The sequence below is a fragment of the Siniperca chuatsi genome, linkage group LG21 (genome assembly GCF_020085105.1).
Source record: "Siniperca chuatsi isolate FFG_IHB_CAS linkage group LG21, ASM2008510v1, whole genome shotgun sequence".
NCBI classification, from domain to species: domain Eukaryota; kingdom Metazoa; phylum Chordata; class Actinopteri; order Centrarchiformes; family Sinipercidae; genus Siniperca; species Siniperca chuatsi.
In genome coordinates, this window is record NC_058062.1 from 11,259,051 (window position 1) to 11,282,544 (window position 23,494).

Genomic DNA, 23,494 nt, shown 5'->3' on the forward strand with positions numbered 1-23,494 from the left:
ATGTACTTAGTTACATTCCACCACTAGTTTTATGATTAGTCATTAAAGGTGGTTCCTTATGAGCTTACTTTTTGAGTTGGCCTACTTCAGTTTTAAAGAGGAAAGGCCCACATACAGTTGCTCTTTTTAAGAATAATTCAACTCTAATGTATGCCGTTTAGTGCACTGTTCAATAATTAGATTAATACTTTATAAACAATAGGCATCTGAGAAATGTAATAATAGTTGAGTCTACTTTCCCTCTTCATCAGAGGGGACACATGTGCATCCAGTTTGCAGAGCCACCTGGTGGAAAATGTTGTTACAAGAGAGATGGACTCCTGTGTTACATAATCAAATCAGATTACACAATGAAATAGATCTTGTTATTGATCTGTTGTAGGCATAACACTTAACAATAATTTGATAAATAGGAATATTGACAGATGGCATTGATTTTGAAGCTTTTAAATTGTCTCTACTTCTAATTGCACATCTGAAATTTGCTGAAATACTGTAATGAGTATGAAACTATAACAGTCCATCAAAACCTATCTTTGTTATTGTGCCTAAAAAGATCAATTAAATGTCATGGGTTCTGTTAACTGCTTGTAGCAGTGACAAATTATGATATACAGCAGTTTGCTGTCAGATCAGAGAATATTAGAATACAGTAAAAGAGCAGAATTTAGTCTCCTAAGGCAAACCAAGATATTTATTTTCCACAGATTTCTTTGATCTGTCTCTCTCTGTTTGCTTGTTTGCCTGGACTTTGTGAAAATTAAAGGTCATAAAATGTCTCTCATCATCTCTCTTCCTCATTTATAAACTTGTAGTTGGGAAAAAGACAGTGTCACAAAGAAATCAGATAGGCCTAATTATAGAATTGCTAAACTGAATATATTGCCTAAGTAGTTCAATTTGGCAGACACATTAAGATGCTTGGAAATATCAGTGTCAACAGAATGCAGTTTTTCTACATAGTTGTAGCTTATTTATTTTATATATATTTTATTTCTTTTTTGTTCTGTTTATTCAGTGGACACTTGATGCATTCAAAGTATAAAATGTGTGTTTCTATCAAAAGCCATTTGTGTCATGTTTTGGAGACCTGATTAGCTTGTGCGTCCCCTCCAGGTTCAGCACAAGAGTAAGGTCATCCAGGACAGCTAGCTGAAGCTAACTCTGGCATTCGGTCTGTACTAAACGTACTGTTTATACTGCGTGATGGAGCCCCCTGTGGTGCATCGATTCCCTCAATGGATCTCGTGCTCTCACGAACCCTGCAGCTTGCCAATCCATCCCATCCTGCTAACAGGACCAATGTGCTCCTGTTAGCAGATTCTTAATAGGACCTGATCTCAAAGGAGAAAGCAATGTGACCTTAATGAAGGCCATGCCCTTTTAAGATGCACACATAAAGAGGGCTTTGGTTTTATTTATGTTTCCATTATGTTGCTGAACAACAGTTGCCTGAATTGTGTTTTAGTACGCAGCTATACTTTGAGCTGTACCAATCTAAGCCCAATATATATGTATATAGAATACAGTTTTGTAATGCCAGGTAGGCCAATATGTTAACATAAATCTCATTATTTGAATCCATAGTACATTGCATTCATATAAAGCTCATGAATCGTATTTGTGTGCATCTGTATCCACCTCCAGAAAGTAAAACAAATAGAAGATGCTACCACCTACAATATGATGCTGTGCCTCGTCTGTGTTGTCTAGTCCAGTTTGTTGCAGCAGGCTTCATTAGGGCACCTCAGCAGCACCGCTCTCCTCTGAGAATCTGTCAGGTTATTCATAGCAGTGGCTCAGGTTGGGGTCTCGCAGGACTCTCTTCTGCATTTTTACTGCAGCCTGGCAGCCCTCAGGGCTTCACCACAACCCAATTCCCTCTGAAATGATGTCTCTCCTTGTCTGTATCTCGGTAGTGGCCATGGTAGATTTGGAGCTATTTTAAACACATTTGTCACATTGCAGCATGTTAGTATAAATATTGTGTTTGGACTAATGGCCTAGTCGGACACAATGATTTAAAAACAAACTTCAGATCCATACTGAGCTTCTCTTTTTGAGATTTTAACTGGGATCTCAATATTGACTAACACAACTCAGAGTGACAGAGCGATGCTGACAGAGGGATAAATAAAAGCTTGTAGCCCTGAGGTCATGACCAGAGGCGTTATGTATTAGTTGTCATTGCTGTCATTTCACATTGAAACGTACTTCTGTTGTATCCCAGTTGCTGTAAGTTATTCTAGGATGTGTGATTCTCTCATGTCATGTGGTTGTTGAGTCGTTACAGCATTTCGTATTGATTATCATAGCTTGGAGGTTAGTAAGTTCCCCGCGGCAGACCATTAACTCCATATCCAGCTGGAATTTGTATCACACACATTCATTAAACCCTCTGTAAGGATCGAACGGCTGCACCTGAAAATAGTTGGATATGCACAGTGACATTTACAAAAGCTTATTTTACACAGATAAGAAGAAATAAATTTATTTCAATATCAGTAATGTGACTACAATACAATCCTGATTGGCAGTTGAGTTTGGTAAATAGAGCTTGCCTTAAATTGATGAACAGACCCAGCACCAATGAAATTATCCTCCCATTAGTGAGATTAACTTGCCATCAGAGAAATAATTGCTCTCAGTTGAAAAAACTGTCTTACAAAATAGATTATGAAATTTGATTGACTGCAGTTGGTCACACATATTAGAACCTCAATTACTTTTGGCAAATAGTCTCAGTGGCAACCTACTGTAATTAATTGACTAATTATATGGCACTAATTGTACTTAACTTAGATATCATGAACAAAATTTTACAGTCCAGAGATTTGCTGCAGTCTGAGTGCCATTAAAACATGAAACTGTGTTAATATTGATTGTTAATAGTGCCTAACCCCCCCTGACTTTTTAAACAAAAAAACCCCAAAACCATTAAGCCGAGTCCTTGGCTGGCCCGGTGCCGCTGATCAATGCCATGTAACATCCAAAAGGGAGACATTCAAAATCAAAGCTGTCGCTATAGCAACGCCCCTGCCAGATTCCACCAATCAATGGAGTCCGTGGGGTTGTGAGATGCGCCAGGGAAAGGCCAGCGTCCTACATAAAGAGTGCGGGACAGGGAGCCGGGCGGCACACACGGGGCAACACACCTTTCTGCACGCACACACGACAGAAGGCACAGCAGCAAGAAGAAGAGTCAGGAGAACAGTGGCACAGAGTAAGGAAGAGAGGGGGAAAGGACAAAGGAAGAGAGGCAGGGAATAACTGAGAAGATATGGTACGCTCATGTGAACAAGGGATCCCTGCCTGGGTCTATGTGGGCACCCTGCTCCTCTTAATCCACTTCCACTCTGTCACAGTTAGAGGAGGTAAGATGACAAATGGTATCAGTAGTTTAAACTGTTTTCTTCTAAAGAGTCATATCACTTTTGCATTTTCTTTTTTTTTTTTGATATCCTACATTGTAAGATAAGCTGTATTGTTCTATTTCAGTCCAGCTTCCACCATACCATCAGCGGGTAGTAGGGCACAGCATTAATGTGTGGTTTGCGCTCAGCCTCAGGGTAGGGGATGGCTATTTATCTATTCTACTCATCCTGTCCTCATCTATCAGTCTGCTGGGCGCAGAGAAAGACTTCCAAGTCCATTTGCTGCCTGGCTTTGTGCTGTCTCAATAATACAGTACAGTACAAGCAACGAGGGAAAGCTTATGTTAAGATCTGACTGTTTAAGACCAAAGCTACTGAAGGCCACATTCCTGTGATGTCAGATTAGCTTTCATTTGAAATTCCTCCTGAGCACAGACTCATCTAATCCTATATTTAGGGACTGTGTATAAAATGTTTTATTTAATGTTTTTAGCTCTTCTCAGTTTAAGTGGAAGAGACACTAAGACATTCTTTATTCATAACTTTGTTTTGTCTACTTTGAATTGAAGAATTTGAATTGTTTCGTTTTTCTTACAGAATAAGAAGAAAAGTAAATGATGTAACAGATACTGTTTCCCCAGCTTTAATGAATTTGGTGATTTTTCAGTTGGCTACACTGTGCCAGAATCATTTGACAAAACACACCCCCACATGCTCCACCATGCTCAGCTGGCTCAGGGTGCTGGCTGGCTAATTGGAAAAAGGTTACTTTGAAGTGGGGGGCGCTTGATTCTGATAGAGATATGAAGACTGTGAGGCATTCCAGGGAGCCAAGTGAGCTCCCCCTGTGTCTCATTAAACCCCCAGTAATAGGCCAACAAGGCTGCTGATGGCTGTGGCAGAGCAGAATGGAAACAGTAGCTTGTCACGCTGAGTCTTTCATGTGTGATTCCCCAGAATGTGCCACTTGTACTTACGCACAAGAGGGCCCATAGAAGCAGCCATCTGCAATGGCGCTGCAAACTCAGGATTCTTTTCTGAGCACCTGGTAACGGAGGTTTTCTGAGTCAGCCACCTGGCTTGTTGCTCTCTTTCTTTCTTAATTGAAACTAGAAGAATAGAAGGATGTGCAGATCTGCTTCTTCCCTGACACATATTCATCAGTTGTGGTTTAGCCGAAAGAGTTAGGGAGTACTTTTCCACCTCTTGCTGTGTCAAATCTGATTTAAGCTGTAGAACAAATGCACATGAATTCTGCTGTGAAATCTTGGATGGCAGAGTCAGGTTGATGCTAAAATAAGAAATAATGTGTGACACTATCCGAATACATGAGTGACAATTTCTGAAAAAAGCTGAAACTGTAGTTAGACGGTGTAGTCCCTCATTCGTCCAGGAGTCTTCTACGATACTGTAGTTAATTGCAATTTCAAGGAAAATTTCTTCTGCATTTAAATAGTGATGATTGTGTTTCTGTTAAACACTGCTAATCCACCACCTTGCACTATTTCTTCCACAGCTGCCCTCAAGCAAGAGGTAGCATTGGACAATGGGGCCACGGTGCTGAATCACTCCATGAGTTTGGTGCAGCGTATGGAGACCCTGCTGGCCATGGGGAACGGCAGTGATGTCACTCTCCGGGTGCAGACCGTCAACACGGATGAGGTGAAGGTGATCCAGGCCCACAGCCTGGTTCTCTCAATGCAGAGTGACGTGTTTGAGGAACTACTGCTCAGCCGCAATAACAGTGCTGTGGTTTTGAGGGAGACGCCCGAATGTGCAGCTGTCTTTGACAAGTTTGTCAGGTGAGGGTGACTGCGGTTGTAATCTTTTGTTTAGAGTTAATCAGGTTCAATCAGATGTAGCCATTCAAGAAACTGTGGAGCTACTTGTAGATGCTATTTTCCACAAGTGTAAAGTTATAGAGCTTCACTCACCATTTTGCCTTTCTCTTTTGGAGAAGTGAGATGCTCCATCTTGTGAAATATTCTAAAATTACATCAGCTGTTTGAGGCTCACAGTTGAAAAATCGGACAGTGTGGGTTTATTCAGTGACTCAGATGTGAGGAGAGAAAACAAGCTTCAAAACATGATATGCTTGACTGAAAGATTGTTTTTACTCTATTTTTTTTTTTCTTTAGATGACTATTCCAGCTTTTTTTTCTCTTGCAGGTATCTGTACTGCGGTGACATCTCAGTGCGGCTAGATCAGGTCATTTCTCTGCACAAGCTGGCCAGCAAGTACCATGTGTGGGGCTTGCAACAGGGTCTGACCCAATATATGACCCAACATCTGTCTAGTGATTCGCCCACAGGCCATGTGATTGGCTGGTACAATTATGCACTACAAATTGGGGACATGGCCCTGCGGGACAGCTGCCTGCAGTACTTATCCTGGAACCTGTCTTCTGTGCTGCAGAGCGGAGAATGGGGCTCCATCAGTGAAGACCTGCTCCTCTCCTTGCTCCAGCGCTCTGACCTCATTCTGCAGAGTGAGCTGGAGCTCTACGAGGCCCTGGAGGCCTGGATTGGCCAGAACCAGCCTGTCAGTGCGACAGTGGAAAGTGCCCTAAAGGCTGTTCGATACGGCATGATCCCCCCTCAGCACCTCTTCCGTCTTCAGAAGCAATCCCCCCTCATGCAGAAGTATTACGAGTCTATCCGTGATCTTCTCTATCTAGCTTTCCAATTTCACTCCGCCTCACCTATCCAACTGGCCAAGTACTTTGATGTCAACTGCAGTATTTTCACTCCCCGTAACTACCTGTCCTCCTCCTGGGGTTCTCCTTGGGTCATCAATAACCCCACCCGTGATGACCGCAGTTTCAGCTTCCAGACCCAACTTGGGCCCAGCGGCCATGACTCCAGTAAGAGAGTGACCTGGAACGCCCTGTTCTCCCCTCGCTGGCTCCCACTCAGTGCCAGGTCAACCTATACTGAGCTGGGTGCCATGCAGCCTACACGCACAGACGGAGGTCGACCTCGCATCATTGTAACACCAGCCACTTCTAGCCCAGATTTTGCCGGTGTGAGTTTCCAGAAGACGGTGATTGTGATGGCAAGACAGCAAGGAAAAGTGGTGGTTCGCCACGTCTACAACTTTCACCAAAGCACGGAGGAGGCCGGGGATTTCCTGGCGGATGCTGACCTGCAGCGCCGTGCATCAGAGTACTTAATTGACAGCTCCCTTTATCTGCACATTGTAATAAAACCTCTCTACCATACCCTCCTTGTTGCCAAGAAGTAAAGGCAGGAATTAAGTGTGGCCTCACCATCAGTCACCCACCCTCCGCCCACACAATCACATGCACATATTCCAAAGTAAACTCATATCACAGCACATGCTTATGCGTCAGGTCTGTGACATCTCTATTGTTGAGTAGTTTGTGCATTTTGTTGTCTTCCAACTATTTAGCAAGGAGGTGTCTGGTACAATAAAGGACTCACAATTTAACAGCTCAGCAGTGATTATCACAATAATGATGGTGGGTTTGGCAGTATTTCAGGCATACTAAGAAAAAAAAACACTTCACTGTACTGTATTTGTTCAGGTATTTTATAGTCTGGCAGTTTGTTCCTTGATTTTATTAAATCTATGTGATAGGTAATGTTGTTTGCATAGAAGTTTTGCTTTAAAATAAAATACTATTGCTATTAATTTTATGCATTTCACTATTCAGCAGTCAAATATAGATTTTTAGCTCATGGTACTTATTTCCTGTGACATACACTTATATACTTGTTTGTTGTTTACATACCAAAATGTGTAAATTAAAGTGCAATCCCATTATCTGTGTTCCTTTGTATGCTGTAGTTGACTTGCAAGACAGTGATGACTGCAATTGCAGCTCTTTGATATTTAGTTTTTTTCTTAGGCAATTTATTGTTACACATGCATTTATCTAGCTTTAGGAAACTACACCAGTATGTGATTTTCATCCTGAAACAAAAAAATATGAATAAAAGACAACAACAACAACAACAAAAAGTCTGTCTGTTGTGGCAAAATGAATGTATGATCTTACTGTAGTTTCGTATTTTTGATTAGTTTCAGTTGGAAAAGAATCTCGTTTTTTTTTAAGAAAAAAGCGCTCACGCAATACAAACTACACATCCCATGATGCGTAGCATGAGGCAGGAAATACGTTATTACGTCGTTGGAACCTTCAGCTGTCAGACTTTGGCCACCCTAAAAGTGCAGGGGGTTTTTTTTAAGCAAACTAACTCGAACTATACAACCCGCGCCGAGGTTATTTAAAGTTGTGCATTCATCTGCTAATCGATCTTTGAACGTGTGAGCTGGCGATTGCACGAAGACGAACTATTTAGTTTTAAATCGCTGCTAGTTTTTGCATAAGATTAAGCGGGTGTAAGGCTAGATGCAGGGAGGTAGGGAGGGAGTAAAAAAAGGCAAAAGTCTTTGTGCTTCCCTTCCCCCTCATCAAAGCAAAGGGGAAATGTCTCTGTCTAAAGGAGGTAAGTGTTTTTTTTCCCTCCACTCTTCTTTTTAAAACAACCGTGCATATATCTTAAATATCGAGGTACAGTTTGCGTGGAGGTAATTTAGCTAGCTACGTTAGGGAAACGTAACCTTGCCAGGTGGAAAGCTGCATGTATGAGAGCAGTAAAAAAGAAGCTAGCCAGCATGTCTTTCCTGCTTTCTATCATTATGCGATGTCTCTAAACACACTGGTGCCTGAAGGTATTCATTATAGACCTACTGATGGTGTGCTAAATGATAGTTTTTATTGTTCATATTTTAGCTAAATGGCTCGTTTTAGTCCCCCGTGTTGTGGTTAGCTAACACAATTTTTCACGACAATAAAGGACTTTTGCCAAGCTGTAATTATCAGCCAACTCGCCCCTCAGCTGGAAATCGCTGGGATTAATTTCTCCCTTTCGGTAAAGCACATCGGGACCACAGGTGTTTGTATTTTTCGGCCTCCTGACTCATGACTGATCGATTGTGTTGGGTCCTTTTGGATTGGCCAGTGTGTTAGCGCAAACATATTTTTTAGCGCAGCGTCCGTGAAAATGCATTTCTCCCCCCCAGCGGTGGAAACTCCTTTTATTTTTAAAACACGGCGGCGATGCCAAGGAACCAGGGCGCTATCACACACTTGGCTTCCGCCTGTCACTCAGTCATCCAGGGAGTCTGAGCTGTGTAATTTGTGCACACTGTTGAAGAAAAACACACACCTAGGAAAAATCAAGGTCCTTCCTCTGCGTCACACACACACACACACACACACAGAGCATGATGGTGATGTCAATTTACATTTCAAGTTCACCGCTTGTGCTGTTATACAATCATACTAGCGTTACCATGGTCAGGAGTACACACTGTTTTGAGAGGGCTGTGTAGATTGGCTGGGTGCTGCTCAGGCGATCACAGCCTTTGGCCTACCATGGCATGTTTTGACTTGCAGCACCAATACCTACTGCAGCCTCTCTTTGTTGACAGTTCACTGGCTGCAAGCAGATACTCTATAGCTGCTACACAGGTTCTGTGCTGTAATTATTGTGTGCACCAAAGCAGGCCTGAGGTGTCTTTGTGAAAGTGTTGTTTTGTTTTGTTTTCCTCTCCGGCCACTATAAGGAGTTGTGCCTTCCTTGGTCAGGGGTGAAGTGGGCTTAAGTGCAGTGCAGTGCTGTTCATGGTATTGCTGAGGCATGTTTGGAGATTGGGTTCTCCCTAACTGCGCTGATAGGGAGGTGTGGAAGATTATCTGTGCATGAGTCATCCTTTTCTGTATATGGACCCACTCTGAGGCTGGAGCTTCCTGACAGTGACTCGCCACACAGCAATTGACATTTTGATCTCATGCACAATCCAGAAATTCTTGTTCACATTACGTATGTATTATGGCACACCACTGGATATTTTCCACTGAACATATTTGTTTTTCATTTCCTGTAAAAGTGCACTAGTTCACTGCTACTGGCTGTAGTAGCTGATACAGACCCTAACAAGGCATCAGCAAAAATATTGGTTTTATTAAGATATTATGATAAGTAGGCTACTTAAAATGAAACATGCTTTAGGTTAATGAACCTTTTCCCACGTGAGGAAAAATGTCTGCATTGTGGTGATTGCTTTATAAAAATGCAGAATGAAACTTGTGCTTCTTTGGATATAAAACAAGGTTTCTGTGCACACATTGATAGAAATGGTTAATTTCATGATATACCACTGACAATGGCATGAATTACAACTACAGGGAGCTCTGGGATTGCTACTCTGCATCACCCACTTCCCTTGAAATGCTTACTAAGTTCCTTTCAGAGAAAATGGTATCTATGTACATGTATTTTTCCTGTGCTGCCTCGATGTACTTTGAGTACAGCTGAGGCTGATGTCATGGTACTATTGTGTCCTATCGGGCTCAGTTCGAGGACCAGGCAGGACTTGCAGCAGAAAGCTGTGGTGAAGCTGGCCTCAGTTGGCCCTAACAGGGACAGCGAGCAGCAAGCGGAGTGAAGTGACATCATAGTTCCCAAAGGGTCCCTGACAGTTGTTGTGTTTTTAAGAGGATGTGTCCAGTCTGACTGTGAGTCATATCCCACCCTACTGTCCCGGCTACAGGGACACACACTGCTACCTGAGAGGGGCTAGTATTTCCTTAAGTCAGACTTAATTTAAACTCTTATGTACAGTGTTATAAACTGCGTGAGTATAATATAATTTTGGCAGTTTTCTTGTCACAGTAAAGCATTATTAGATATCTCTAACCACTTAAAAACAGCTTTGGCATGTCAGATGTTTTTGTACTGCACCACCATGGTCGCGTGCTACCCAAATTTTGTTGCACGAACCAGTTTTACCAACGTCTTATTTGTCAGGTCATCGGAAGGCTTTGAGTGCTCATACTTTATCCCACGCAGAGGAAACACAAAATCTATTTTTGACTGAGCATGTGTGAGTAAATCACACTTCAATCTCTCCCTACCACATGAGACTGCCGTAGTCTGTCCAGACACTGTAGGCCTATTTTAGGGCTGCAGCACAAAATGGACCTGTCTGACGTTTCAGTGGTAGGCCACAGAATCTAAAATCTTGGTAAAACTTCACTTCCCCTCCAGCTTGATCTACTATAGCAAGGAGGAATTTACCCAATCGTACTTCCTCTACACTGGAGTGGTTTGACTTACTCAATGGCAAATACAACCCAAATACAATGAATAATGATGTTAAAATCATACTAATAAACTGACCCGTTTCTAACTTTTGCTAGTTTTATTAAGAGCTATTGCATTTGTTCCAAAGTGAAAGGTGACTTGCTTGTGCATTAGACCAGTTTCTCTTAAGTGGGGTAAAATAATAAGACAGCCTGGCTCAAGCCTGTACGCTGCAGGACAAGAACAGGAAATAACCAGCCAGGTCTAAACTGTTTTTCATCATATCCCAGTGGGCGAAATTGTTGGCCAAGTCCTAGCACACACAGATAAAGGTCAAGAAAAGTGTTCTGTTTTTCCTGTCGGCCTTGCAACAAGAGCGAACATGCTGAACATGAATGTCCGTGTCAAGAAAAGTTTAGTTGTTTTTCCTGTGTTGTTGCTCGTAGGCCCGGTAGCTATGTCATTCTGGCAGGGACTCGCAGCCCCTTGTGGGAAGTCCCAGAGGCTGCTGGAAAACTGTGTTTATGAATGGACTGCTGTCAGTGATTTTACACAGAAAGGTCCCAGAGCTGCACAGTTTACCGCACCATACTCAAAAAAAAAAAATGTAGAAGATCCTAAACTTGAGATTAAAAGAAAAGGAGACAAAACAAAAAAAACATGACAGGAAGGAAAACTTGATTCCCTTGAACACCCCCCCCCCTCTCCATTTGAGTCATCATACCAATGTCGGTTACTCATTTAGTCCACTTTCCCTGTCTTGGACTAAGCTTTGACTGCACCTAATCTCCATTTAGTTAACAGAATATTTTCTATAGTTTGTTTGTAGTTTCAATAGGCCGATGCGGATATATGAAAACAAGCAAAGCCCATTTAGTTTGCACTTAATGGTTTAAATTAGAACGTGGGATCTCTTTTGTGGCAAACCTCTGCTCTAAACTCAGAGTAATGTGGCAGATGAGTCTGTAGAAGTCAATTTGCTACAAAACATTGCTAATCATACTAGCTTGTGGTTGCTGCTAAGTACAGCTTTATTGATCACTGTGTATCTATCATGGAGCTGAGATGGTAATGGTTTTCTAATTTCTTGTCTCTAAGGGAAGAAGAAGAACCCTGGGCTGAAACTAGCCAAAGATGTGTTTGCGCAGCCCACACCACCAGCAGCAGCAGCGTAAGGCTCCTTTTTACAATGGGGTAGTGACAGCAGCCATACCATCCCAAGAGGGTCTCAATATTAGAGCCAGTACGCTAAAATGGCTGGGACAATGTATTTGGCCCAGTATTAGCTTATTGCAGATATATCTGTATCGACGTATGTCAGCCAATAAGTAACAATAAATTGCAGCACAGAAGTGCCAAAGATGTGTTTGAGGCATTTTAGAAGCTGTGTCTCTATTATGTAGTTTATCCACCAGAGAGCACTGACATGTTTGTTTTTTCAACTGTAAAATGCACTCTTCAGTACAAATCATGGCCACAAACACTTGTAAAATAAAACGTTTTGGGATCCTAATCAAAAATGTTTTCTTATGATGGAGTGGCCAAAAATTTGGAGATACCCTAATTGACATTTAGATGAGAACTGCATTGGCTTTTCACGTAAGCAACGTCAACGAGAATGCACAGGCTCTGCACTCTATTTAGAGCTCCACTGCCTGGTGCAATTGTTAATTACAAGCATCAGTTATATGGGTTGAGAGAGAGAGTGAGTCCTTGTATGGATCACTTGAATTTATAATTGGTTTTAGCACTGACTTTTATCAATGTTTGCTTCAGATGAATCTTATACATTGCTCTAATAAACATGCACAATTTCTCTTAGAGTATGAATATTCCATTACTGAGCACTGTGGCATTAAAACTGATTAAAACTCTTCCTGCAGGCCCCCTCGAGATCTTGACTCGAAAGCTTGCGTCACAATTGGAGATCAGGTAAAGTTGGCTCCGTATTCCTCTGAACCATGCCGTTCTATTTTTTGCTGAGCTGAATAAACATAATATTGTTAACGTCTGTCTCCTCTGTCTAGAACTTTGTGGTGAAGGCCGATGACTTGGAGCAGATTGAAGAGCTGGGCAGGGGAGCGTACGGGGTGGTGGATAAGATGAAACATGTGCCCAGTGGTGTTATTATGGCTGTCAAGGTATGCTGAGAAGCTGCTACTCAGGTTACCTGATTTGGCATCGCTGTAAATGCATCATGCTTTTAAAATAGTACCATGACTCATAGATGTATTCATCATATGAGCTCAACTTGTAAACATTTGGGCGAGATCTATCGGATCTATGACATGTTGTATTGCTGTGGGTTAAGGGTCACTGGACACCATTTGATTTAAGCTATATCTGCCTGCTGAAGACTCTGGCAGCCCAATCTGTGATGTTTGTGTCCCCAGAGGATTCGTGCCACAGTCAACACTCTGGAGCAGAAGAGGCTTCTGATGGACCTGGACATTTCCATGAGGACAGTGGACTGCTTCTTCACTGTGACCTTCTATGGCGCCCTCTTCAGAGAGGTAAATAAACTATGACACTAATGACCGGTATGAACTCTGGCCTGTGTTTTGTTGAGTGTGTGATCTTCTCGTTTCTTATTTTCGGGTGACATCTTTTTTTCAGGGAGACGTTTGGATCTGTATGGAGCTGATGGACACGTCTTTGGATAAGTTCTACAAGAAGGTTATTGAGAAAGGCAAAACCATCCCCGAGGACATCTTGGGCAAGATCACAGTAGCAGTACGTCCCGTCCCATACTTAACACTAGAATTGTCACTAAGATGTCAAGTGTGTTTACATGTACATTAAAGGAAGAGTTCAAAATTTTTGGGAAAATACACTGTGTGCCCAAGAGCAAGATGAGAAGAACAACAATTTGTGGGGAGGGTTAACATGTTGAAATTATTAGTTGGCTAACCAGGCGCAGTGACTTTCTGGAGTCTTGTCATCCTGGTGAGGTTGCCAGGCAACCAGCAATGTAATCGGAAATGCTCTGGATGAAGGGCTGGACCGATGGATAAACTACTGTTTAACTCTCCCTAAAACCACAAATTGTCATTTTTACATTTCTGTTTGTGTATGGATTAAAAAGAAATGAGAAACAACACATTAATAAGCTTCAAAGGTGCTTCGCATTGAAAAATCAGTAGCCTTTTTTTTTTTTTGTTTCTACTTGGAAATGGTTCTGTTGGCTGAGGTTGTGTTCACTAGTTACTAAGATATGTGTTGTTTCATAAAATGTGTGACTCCAGAGACGTAACATCACCAAACCCAACAATAAGCAGATTATAAAACAAATGATTAATTTCGTTGAGATTTCTACACATATTGTTTTTTTTAATGTGCATGTAAAACACTCATTGTAATCACTGAGCTATCATCTGCAGCTAAATTTCTCGGGAATTATTGGAGAATTGAACCTTTACCTAATTTTCTCTATTCACTCCACAGATTGTCAAGGCATTAGAGCATCTGCACAGTAACCTGTCAGTGATACACAGAGGTAATCAGAAGATCTGTGTATACTGTATTCAGTTTTCTTGTTGATGTTTCCCTATTGTTGGTTTGCTATGACCTCTCTCATCATTTTTCCAACAATGTCCCTCCTCAGATGTGAAGCCCTCCAATGTTCTGATCAACACTCAGGGCCAAGTGAAAATGTGCGACTTCGGCATCAGTGGCCACCTGGTGGACTCTGTGGCCAAAACAATGGATGCAGGCTGCAAGCCCTACATGGCGGTGAGTGGGGACCCTTGGTACCGGCTAGCTGAGATTTATGAAAAGGATTCTCTAGAGATTTACTGAAGGATTGTCCGTGTCAGTGTCGGACGTCTACCAGCCCCTCATTAGTTGGAGTAAAACCAGAAATTCACAGGCCAGGAGCTCCAGCATAACTATTTTGAAATCTAGGCTCAAGACTGAGTAAAGCAGTAATCAGGCCTCTACCTTCTTGTTCTGAAACAACTTGCCTGGAATGTAGGCTCACAAAACCTGCGCATTATTTTAAATCCTTTCGAAAAACACATTTCAGCTGACAGATTTGTTCTTCACCCAATGACACTTATTCTCATCTTTACATGCCTTTTTTAATTCCTGAGGGAGTTTAATTCATGCCTGATATTGAAACAGCTTTCATCAGTTTTATTTATCATTATAATTCCTTTAGATTTAAAAAAACAAACAAAAAAAAACTTTGTAAAGCAAACCTTGTATTATTATAGTTTATATTTTTTGTTATTTTCATATATTGGTGGTACTCAATCTGTTAATAATCATTTCCATTTCAGCCTGAGCGGATCAACCCTGACCTCAACCAGAAAGGCTACAGTGTAAAGTCAGACATTTGGAGTCTTGGTATCACGATGGTGAGTAGGGTTGGAGATTTAAAATGCAGCTCTTTGTTCTTCTCACAGTTAGAACAATGCTGCCGAGCGCAGAAATGCCATTTGTGATATGTTTTAGGGAAATGAATAAATCACTGCAGAAATCCATGTTGTTGCTTCTCACTTCCACTAACTTTTACTGTTCGTTTATTTAATTTTAATTGTAAAAATGTTGCTACTATGAGCAGATTTCAGATATTGATTATAACAGTTATTATATGATGATGATAAAATAATAAACATTTACTTACATAGCAATTTTCTTGACAAAGTCTCAAGAAATGAAAACATAGAAATATTTCCGACCAGTAAAAGTTGAGCTTCTTCCATTCTGTCTGCTCTCAGCTCTGGCTGCGATGAGCACCTTGTTTTGTTTGACATTCATAATGCTCCAGTTATATACAACTCCTTGTCAGTCTGCCTTTCCAACAAACATATATTTTGTCAGATGGTACACATGGTTATGATAATTACCACATTTACTAAACAGTGTCAAAAGAGATCCCATTACAGGTAACTCATATTTTCTGAGTCATGGTGACCTCTGACAATTTTGATACCTGTGCCATGTTGATGCCAGATCATTAGTAGTCCATGCTGTCCTCAGTTATTATATAACAGGGCTGACAGATTGACAGACTTTATTTTTATTCATTTTACTTTGAGGATGCAAAAGAAGCTATTCATGTCTTATTTATCTCCATTTGCTCTCACATGAAGGAAGAATTTGACACTTTTGAAGCCGGAGAAAGCTGTGAAAACTCGGAATTATCCAAAAATTATTTCATGAAATACAAATAAACATAAATTGTTCAATAGTATAAAATTCCAAACATTTGTGGAACTTTATACAAAGGAGTAAATAATTCCAGAATTGTCAAAATAGTTTGAGTTGTACTTGATAGTCAGTATTACTCACCTAGCGTTTGCAAACATTGCACTGAGCCGTGACCAAAATCATAACATGCCGTCATGAAATTTAGCTCCAACATGTACCATCCTTGTTAAATCGGCCTTTCTCTTTCTCCTAGATCGAGCTGGCCATTTTGAAATTCCCCTACGACTCATGGGGCACCCCGTTCCAGCAGCTCAAACAGGTGGTGGATGAGCCATCTCCACAGTTGCCTGCCGACTGTTTCTCCCCAGAGTTTGTAGACTTCATCTCCCAGTGGTGAGTCTTGCACTCAAGGACAAATGTGTGGACTTTCCTCAACGTTACGCTCCTCATTCACTTTGCTGTAAAAGACACTGAGGCCCAGCAGGGGTCAGTTTGCTCTGTGTTTACTGAAAGAGGTGGTAAAAGTACAGTATCTGTGGAGCTCCAACTTGACGTTAGATGACCTTTATGTCACTTGGCTATTGTTAGAGGTGGTTTTACATGAAGTTATAATACATTAAAACTGTGGTATTTGCTTTTTGTTTCACTTTTGCATTTATCTCTTTGTTTTTATAGCTTAAGAAAGAAGCCAAATGAGAGACCAGCTTATACAGAATTAATGGTTAGTAGTTTTTACATTTTTTTTCCCTTATGCAAAAAACACAAACAAGTATTATTATGCATTATGCTACTTTGTCTACTTTGCCACTATCAACAAATCTGCTGTAATGTTCAGTGTGCTCGAGTTCTTGCTTTTGTCCACAAGAGGCCAGGCTTACCTAATTAACCCACCACTAAGATGATGTCTATTTCACAAGTAAATAACAAACCAGGAATCATTTTAAATAATTATTTGTCATTCAAGAACATATTTCCAACTGTGTTTTTTTTTTTTTTTTTTTTTTTTTTTTTTTTTTTTTCCTCCCATCTTTTGATGCAGGAACATCTGTTTTTCACCCTGCATGACTCCAAAGAGACAGACGTGGCCAGTTTTGTCAAGGTCATCCTGGATGACTGATGGGCTCCCTCCGGGCTCCACCCCGTCAGGGTAGGCAGGACCTCTCAGCAAAATGAACCAATGGCGCTACCTTAATTTTCTTTTTCTTTTTTTTTTCTTTTTTTTTAAACTCACTGGAATGACAGACTCTCATTCACCCACACACAACGTGGGGGTGACCCAAAGACTGACAGCAGCCCAGCAGCACTGGAGTGGGAGAGTGGTGGTAATATGAACTTGTATGTACGGTCAAAAACCAACTGGAGAGGTTTAATTCACTCCTCCAAGCTTCCTGTGTGTTTGCGCAATTATTCAACATGACAAATACGAACTGAACCGGATTTGCTGTTTTTTTGTTTTGTTCTTTTGTTTTTGCCCCACTACCCCTTCTCTCTCCTCAGAACGGACAGAGCCAGCCATTATTTCTTTGTGACACATATTGTATGAATACTTTGAGTTTCATCTGCAAAACCAACAGTTAATGTGTATGTTGTTGTGTATTGAAAGCTATATTTGCATATGCGTTTGTATGTTTTCTCATTATACTGAGTTTTGATACTGTATATCAACAAGTGTGAATTTTACCGGACTAGGGCCTTATTTGTCAGATCGCATCAGGTGAACAGTTCGACCTGGTTCTGCCCTGAGGTGATTGGTCAGTGCAAGGGCTGCAGTTGTCAAGGGCCGGGCCGTGGGAAGCTCCAAAGCTGAGACAAAACATGTAAGAAATGTCAAAAGGTAACATTCTGGATGGGAGGAGTTGCAAGTCATTTCAATGTAAAGCGTCCGGTATCATCTGAACCGATATTGATCCAAGCTGAGGCCCTTCATGCAGTGTACCCGCCGTACTCTAATTCTTTCTCGGGTATTAACAAGTCGGCTTCAGTGCTGCCATTGTTACTATCTGGAAGTATTCAGGGGTTGCCTAATCAAGCTCACAGCTTTATCTCTTTCCATGTGCCATGTTGCAAATCGTTCTCATGAATTCCTGCTTTAATTGTGTGTTTCTCTTTTTTTCGGACTTCTGCATTTTGATTTTTTTTCTGCAGCATTTAAACTTATTTTTTTCTTCTTTGGTCTACCTTTCTCAATTCTGCAGTCAGCATAGTTTTTTTTCCCCCCCAGAGACCATATTATGCATTACACAGACAGTATGTTAGGGAAATAATTTATGTGTTGAAGATGTAAATACTATCTCCTTTTTTTTTTAATGTAACATGGCACTGTCCTAACCTGGCAGTGCCAATGAGTGGTTGGTATTAGATAGTTTTAATCCAGTGTGACATGCATACGCAAACACTTGTACTCGCAGGGCCAGCTGACTGTCGTACACTTATTTTGGACTGATGTGCTGTCAGGCTCCACCGCTCAGGTTTCGGCCCCATCTATTTTTCTCTAGGTCGTACTCTCCTTGAGTGCTGGTCCGAGAGCCTCTTTTTCAGTCCACGGTGGGCAGCCACTATCTCTTCTGTCTGACCATACTATGCAGAGCCCCTTCGCCTTGGACACACAACAAGAGGCCCTTGCCATGTGGCACTTTCCCCACTCCAAGTGTTCAGAGACTGTGATGATGATGGTGGTGGTGGTGATGATGGTGAAGATAGTGATGACTGCCATGCCTCTCTTCATGGCTAGCACTCATCGCCCCTCCGGTTTACACTGTAGTGCAACCTTTATCAAAAGTCAGTGAGTTATTAGTATTTATGATTGTGAATAATAAGGGAAGCTAGCAACACCACAAAGAAGCTGCTGTTGTTTTTTTTTATTTTTTTAGTCGGCCTTCTTTGGATGGCCATTCCCTTGGTGTGTAAAAGTGAGTTTTTACGCTGATCACAATGAGAATGGAACACTTGCTCTACCTCTTACTCCTTCACTCTATTTGCCACCTTTTCATTGGGTGGGACTGACAAACTTGAACTATGGAAAGACAAAAAAATAAAGGCTTTATTGTTCAGTATGTCCGTCTTTTATAGCTTCCCTTTCATGTTTAGCAATTAGATGAGTAGGTTCTGTTCATGTGGGTAATGGCAGTCCATCCTATAGTTGGCAAAACATTTCACTCAAAACCAAAACATGTCAACCTCATGGTGGTGCTAGAGGAAAAGCCAGGGGACCAACAAAGTAATTTGGAGACATCACCTCTGGAACATGAATGTCTGTACAAACTTTCGTGGCAATCCAATAGTTTATGAGGTATGGACCAAAGTGGTGGACCCACGATCCACATTGCCATGGCTAAAGCCACAGCATCATTAGTCAGTTACTGTGGTTGCTCAGTTGTTAGCAAACATGTCTTTGGTATCGAAACAAAAATAGCACTAAACTTAAATGTCCAGTGTGTAGGATTTAGTGGCATCTAAAACATTTGAATACCACTCGCCTCACCCTCCCTTTCCAAGTGTGTAGGGGAAACTACGGTGGCTGCCAAAAACCATGAACTGCCCTATCTAGAGCCAGTGTTTGGTTTGTCCATTCTGGGCTACTGCAGAAACATGGAGGTGCAACATGGCGACCTCCGTGGAAGGGGACTTCTTGTAGATGGACATCCTTATTTATTTTAATAAATCTTATCAAGTCACTTATTGCACTGACATCTAAATTTTCTTGTACAAAAGAAAGCTCTAAGATGTTTTAACTAAAATTTGATAGGGCATTTTTGCAGTGTAACGTCAGCCTCATTTCTTTCTAAAGGGTCTCTTTCTACATGCATCTTGTTGTATATGGTCAAATTGCATTTCAGGCTGCTCCTCAACCCACTTAATTCCTACTTCCATGTCACTACCAGTTCCACTTAAGACTCTTCCTATTCCTACAACCGCACACTCTAATCAAGACAAGAGATACTGGAGCTGACTAATCTAGCTGATAAAAGGAAGCCAAAGTCTTTGGGTTTCTATCCGCAGCAGTCTCCATTTGCACACTTTTTCATCCTCTCGCATGTGATACTGTAAAGAAGGTATAATGTGATTGAAGCAAGAGATGGAAATGCTATATGTCAGCACATGAGCACAGTAACTTAACCCCACCCTCTGCAGTTATAAGCATGAACTTGAGTAATCCCATCACCTCCACTTCTCTTGGAGACAATTGTTTGCAAATTATAATTAACATGGGTTAAAGGTCTAACAGTTTCCAGTGCAGTCAGTTTTAGAATCCAATTATTACAATTAATTAGCTTTTCTTTCGCAGTATGCCTGTTGACAGTAATATCACAGTTTCTATTTGTGTAAACATCCTTATGTAAGTGTACTGAAGTGAACGCACACTTCTTGGCAAGTCGTGATTCTTCTGGATGTGTGATGAATAGAAAGAAGAATCTAATTTTGATGGCTCTTTGAGTGCTTTTTTTGCTGTGAATGTTAACAACAGAGGTTGCAACAAAAGCTCATTTTGAGCACACTACCCTGCTTTGAGTGTGTCCGTCAAAGGCCAAGGACTTCATGCCAGGATGAGAAAACTCAATGCCAGTAGACTGCAGGCAGTGGCCCAGCATTGTGCAGAGAGGGTGGTTTGCCAGCCAAACCAAAGACACTCTTTTAAGGAAAGAAGTCCTTTTATGAGGACTTACATAATGCTGCTCAAAAGATAGTCGTGTGTGAGGGAAAATAGGCAACATCCACTTCTATTACTGTCCCAGCTCGATTCAATGTGGACTGTGATGCAGAAATGAATAACATCTCTGAACTGCAAATGAGCATTTTAGGAACTCAGCGGGGTAGCAGTGACAGTGCATGGTTGGGTAATTGTGGGTATTTGTACATGATAAATTGTCAGAAATGCAAGACATTAGAAAAGTAGTTGAATGTAACTAAGGACATTTACTCAAATACTCTACTTAAGTACAAATTAGAGGTACTTAAATTTAAGGCACTTTTACTTTACTTGCCTATTTCTATCTTACGCTAATTCCACTCCAATACAGTTCAGAGGGAAATATGGTACTTTTTACACACTACAATTATCTGACAGCTATAGTTACTAGTAACTTTACACACTAATCTCTACACATACACGCAAACATGCACCTATTGTATCGAAAATGTGTCAGAACCCTATTCAGAGCATACTGTCAAACTTTCATTTCTGCAAATGGGAAAAGAAAAATATTTCATGCAAATTGCTATGACATTAGGCCTACTATTTCAATTATATATTGCACCTCAAAATCAGTTTGCATAACTTGGCCCAACGATGATCACCAAAACTTTTCATTATATTTTTGTCACTGCAGAGAGCATCGTGGAATTAGATTCAGTGAGCCAGACATTACATCACCATGGAATTTTTGCGAGGGGGTCTAGAGAAAAGTGAGTTTTGTTTCTATTGTGAGACGTTATGATAGCAGATAGCACTACCATCTTCCCATTTGGTTAATTTTTGATTACTACAATAGTGGATGAGATTCTGTAGATTTGATCTGGAAAATTTGTCTGAAATTGATAGAAATGGACATAAAATGAAACTGAAAATAAAACAGTTTTACAAAGTAGCATCATTCTGAGATAAAGAACATAAAAGTTTATCAATCCCTTCAGTAATTTAGGTGATTGCTTATAATTTCTGCAACCAGTTAACGTAATACAATGCTAATGCTATAATGCTAATGCTAAACCTGAAGTGTATTTCTGCAATGTTGGTCGTAAACTTCCCTCCTTCTATCAAAAGGCTTCAGGGCAGTGCTGTGCTCTCTGGATTCAAAGGATTGGGTGACAAAGCAGACGTTAGTCCATGAATAAATTGGCAGGAAAGAAAATGTCTCAGAGGGCCTTGGATACAGGATTTGCAATTACATAATTACATTTTGGTGAGATCTTTGGGAATACAAAAGGGCCGGTGACTTGGGAATGTCTACTGCTGTATTTTTTTCAAGCTTCTCAGACTTCTTAACAGTGGCGGCAGGCCAATAAAGGACACTAGGGCACCACCCTCCCTGAGCTCTTGAGCCACAAAAAAAAACCAATTACTAATATTAATAGTAATAATATTTTTTTATTTCAATATTTGTGTGTTTGAAATATGTTAGTGCACCCATTAATATATGTCAAATATGATAGAAAATCATCTGCGCAACATATATGCTTTTCCTACACGTCCCCTCCGCCTGTCTGCATTTCTCGGCAGCTCTGGGGCGATAGAGAAATCACCCACAGGAGGCTGGTCTGTGTAGCAGTTTAGTCAAAGATATGAACATATGACATGAAATTTAGCCAATCAGCGTCCTCAAATCGCCCAGATCAACCTGAACTCGAAATTCGACAGCAGGTAGCTGGTACACCAGAAAGGCCTGCTTAGCTGGATGCAGTCATGCTAGTGCCTTATTTTGCTTTCCGTGCTTGCTTTTTTAAACAACGGGGACAGATCCAGCATGGACAGTTACGGGAGTGAGGGATGAGAACACCAGGGCACACATGAGTAATTCTGTCAAGCTAACTTTAGCCACATTAAGCAGAGTGAACATCGCTACGTAGCTGGACGAAGGCGACAGGATCACGGTGAGGAAACGGTGAGGAGGTAGATAAAAACAGGCACATTTTATCCAAAATAATCAATTGTGTGAAGTTTTGTGCTAACTTACTGTTTTTAAAGGCGTGTCAAAGACAGTACAAAACGAGCTGTTAGACTGCATACTGTCAGTGCTAAAGATTATTTTCTGGAGGAAGCTGATTTTATCGGCATTCAAGCAGACGAGACAACTGCTCGTGCTGAAATTGATTGGATGTGGCACAGCCCTACCTAGAAAATAGGTGGCCCACTGCTTCTTAACCCAGTTGACAGCAAGGATTACAGATAAGATGCAGCTCTTACATGAAGTCAGGTACGAGGTCACAGCACTGCATATCAAATATAGGGCCAAAGATGGTTTAAGCATTGAACAGAAGCTGTAAAGAGCTTGAGCGATATTTCTTAAACTTGGTAACTTGAGAGGACGATATGCTTCAATCTAATATCCCCAAACTCTTACTGTCTTTTGTAAACAGAGTTCAAAGTAGTCTGAACTCACTTGGAATACAGCACTCTAGTATTACACCCGCAATCCAGTACAGCAGCTTAACTACACTAGTGTGTGCTGAAACAATCCATCCGTAGACGTTAGTTCTTCTCTCTTGTGTTGAAGGTGATACCTGGACAGATTTAATAGTCAAGCCTGGATTAAACCGTGTCATAATTAAATTAAACCCAGAAGCACCAGTGGCAGGCATCCATCACAAATCACAATGCTGAAGGAAAGCCTGAGAGGAGATCTGTCTGCCCCCCGTGCTGTTTCACATGTGCAGACTGATGAAGCACGCGCGTGTGTGTGAATAAGCAAATGTCACCATATTAAAGCAAATATTTGTGTATGCATTTAAAACCTTCCTGATTTTAGTTATGTTTAGTCAAGTGATCAAGTGATGACTCCTCGTGGGAAATACGCATACATAAGCCACTATATACAGTGTGAAACATTAATGGAGACCATAAATAGATATCTGTAATAGCCAGTATGATTGCTGGCTGCTATGAAGGATTACAGTTTCAACATACTGCAGGCTGAACAAGGAGGATGTGTGTTGTTTACTGCATGATTCGGAACATTTGGACTATTTTAAAACGCAGGACAGCCAAAGAAGGTGAAATGTAATATCTCCACATTCACTGCTGGAGAAGAAGTGCCGTGGGCCGATGTCAACAAGTGGAACAGCTGCAGCGAGGCAAGGCACCCTCTTCTGTCAAACCACAGCTGAAGGCAGAGCCCACACCATCCAAGTCTGGT

General features: G+C 41.2%; 2 protein-coding genes across 2 annotated transcripts; both read left to right on the forward strand.

The window, feature by feature from the left end:
- The first annotated feature begins 3,079 nt into the window (after window positions 1-3,079).
- On the forward strand, window positions 3,080-7,359 carry btbd17b (BTB (POZ) domain containing 17b). The gene is made up of 3 exons (XM_044182343.1): window positions 3,080-3,374; window positions 4,891-5,176; window positions 5,544-7,359. The coding sequence occupies exons 1-3, from the start codon at window positions 3,281-3,283 to the stop codon at window positions 6,616-6,618; spliced, it is 1,455 nt and encodes a 484-aa protein (XP_044038278.1). The 5' UTR covers window positions 3,080-3,280; the 3' UTR covers window positions 6,619-7,359.
- Window positions 7,360-7,518: 159 nt separating this feature from the next.
- On the forward strand, window positions 7,519-18,697 carry LOC122868911 (dual specificity mitogen-activated protein kinase kinase 6-like). The gene is made up of 12 exons (XM_044181339.1): window positions 7,519-7,847; window positions 11,589-11,661; window positions 12,374-12,422; window positions 12,518-12,631; window positions 12,884-13,003; window positions 13,107-13,223; window positions 13,935-13,986; window positions 14,095-14,222; window positions 14,771-14,848; window positions 15,898-16,037; window positions 16,320-16,365; window positions 16,684-18,697. The coding sequence occupies exons 1-12, from the start codon at window positions 7,751-7,753 to the stop codon at window positions 16,759-16,761; spliced, it is 1,092 nt and encodes a 363-aa protein (XP_044037274.1). The 5' UTR covers window positions 7,519-7,750; the 3' UTR covers window positions 16,762-18,697.
- Window positions 18,698-23,494: the final 4,797 nt, after the last annotated feature.

What these genes read in the sequence shown, in the direction of transcription:
- btbd17b (XM_044182343.1), top strand. Translation starts at nt 3,281, where the DNA reads ATGGTACGCTCATGTGAACAAGGGATCCCTGCCTGGGTCTATGTGGGC. An exon ending in CTCTGTCACAGTTAGAGGAG is followed by an intron (nt 3,375 to 4,890) that starts GTAAGATGACAA and finishes TTTCTTCCACAG; the next exon opens with CTGCCCTCAAGCAAGAGGTA. An exon ending in GTCTTTGACAAGTTTGTCAG is followed by an intron (nt 5,177 to 5,543) that starts GTGAGGGTGACT and finishes TTTCTCTTGCAG; the next exon opens with GTATCTGTACTGCGGTGACA.
- LOC122868911 (XM_044181339.1), top strand. Translation starts at nt 7,751, where the DNA reads ATGCAGGGAGGTAGGGAGGGAGTAAAAAAAGGCAAAAGTCTTTGTGCT. An exon ending in GCGTCACAATTGGAGATCAG is followed by an intron (nt 12,423 to 12,517) that starts GTAAAGTTGGCT and finishes TCCTCTGTCTAG; the next exon opens with AACTTTGTGGTGAAGGCCGA. An exon ending in CAGCTTATACAGAATTAATG is followed by an intron (nt 16,366 to 16,683) that starts GTTAGTAGTTTT and finishes CTTTTGATGCAG; the next exon opens with GAACATCTGTTTTTCACCCT.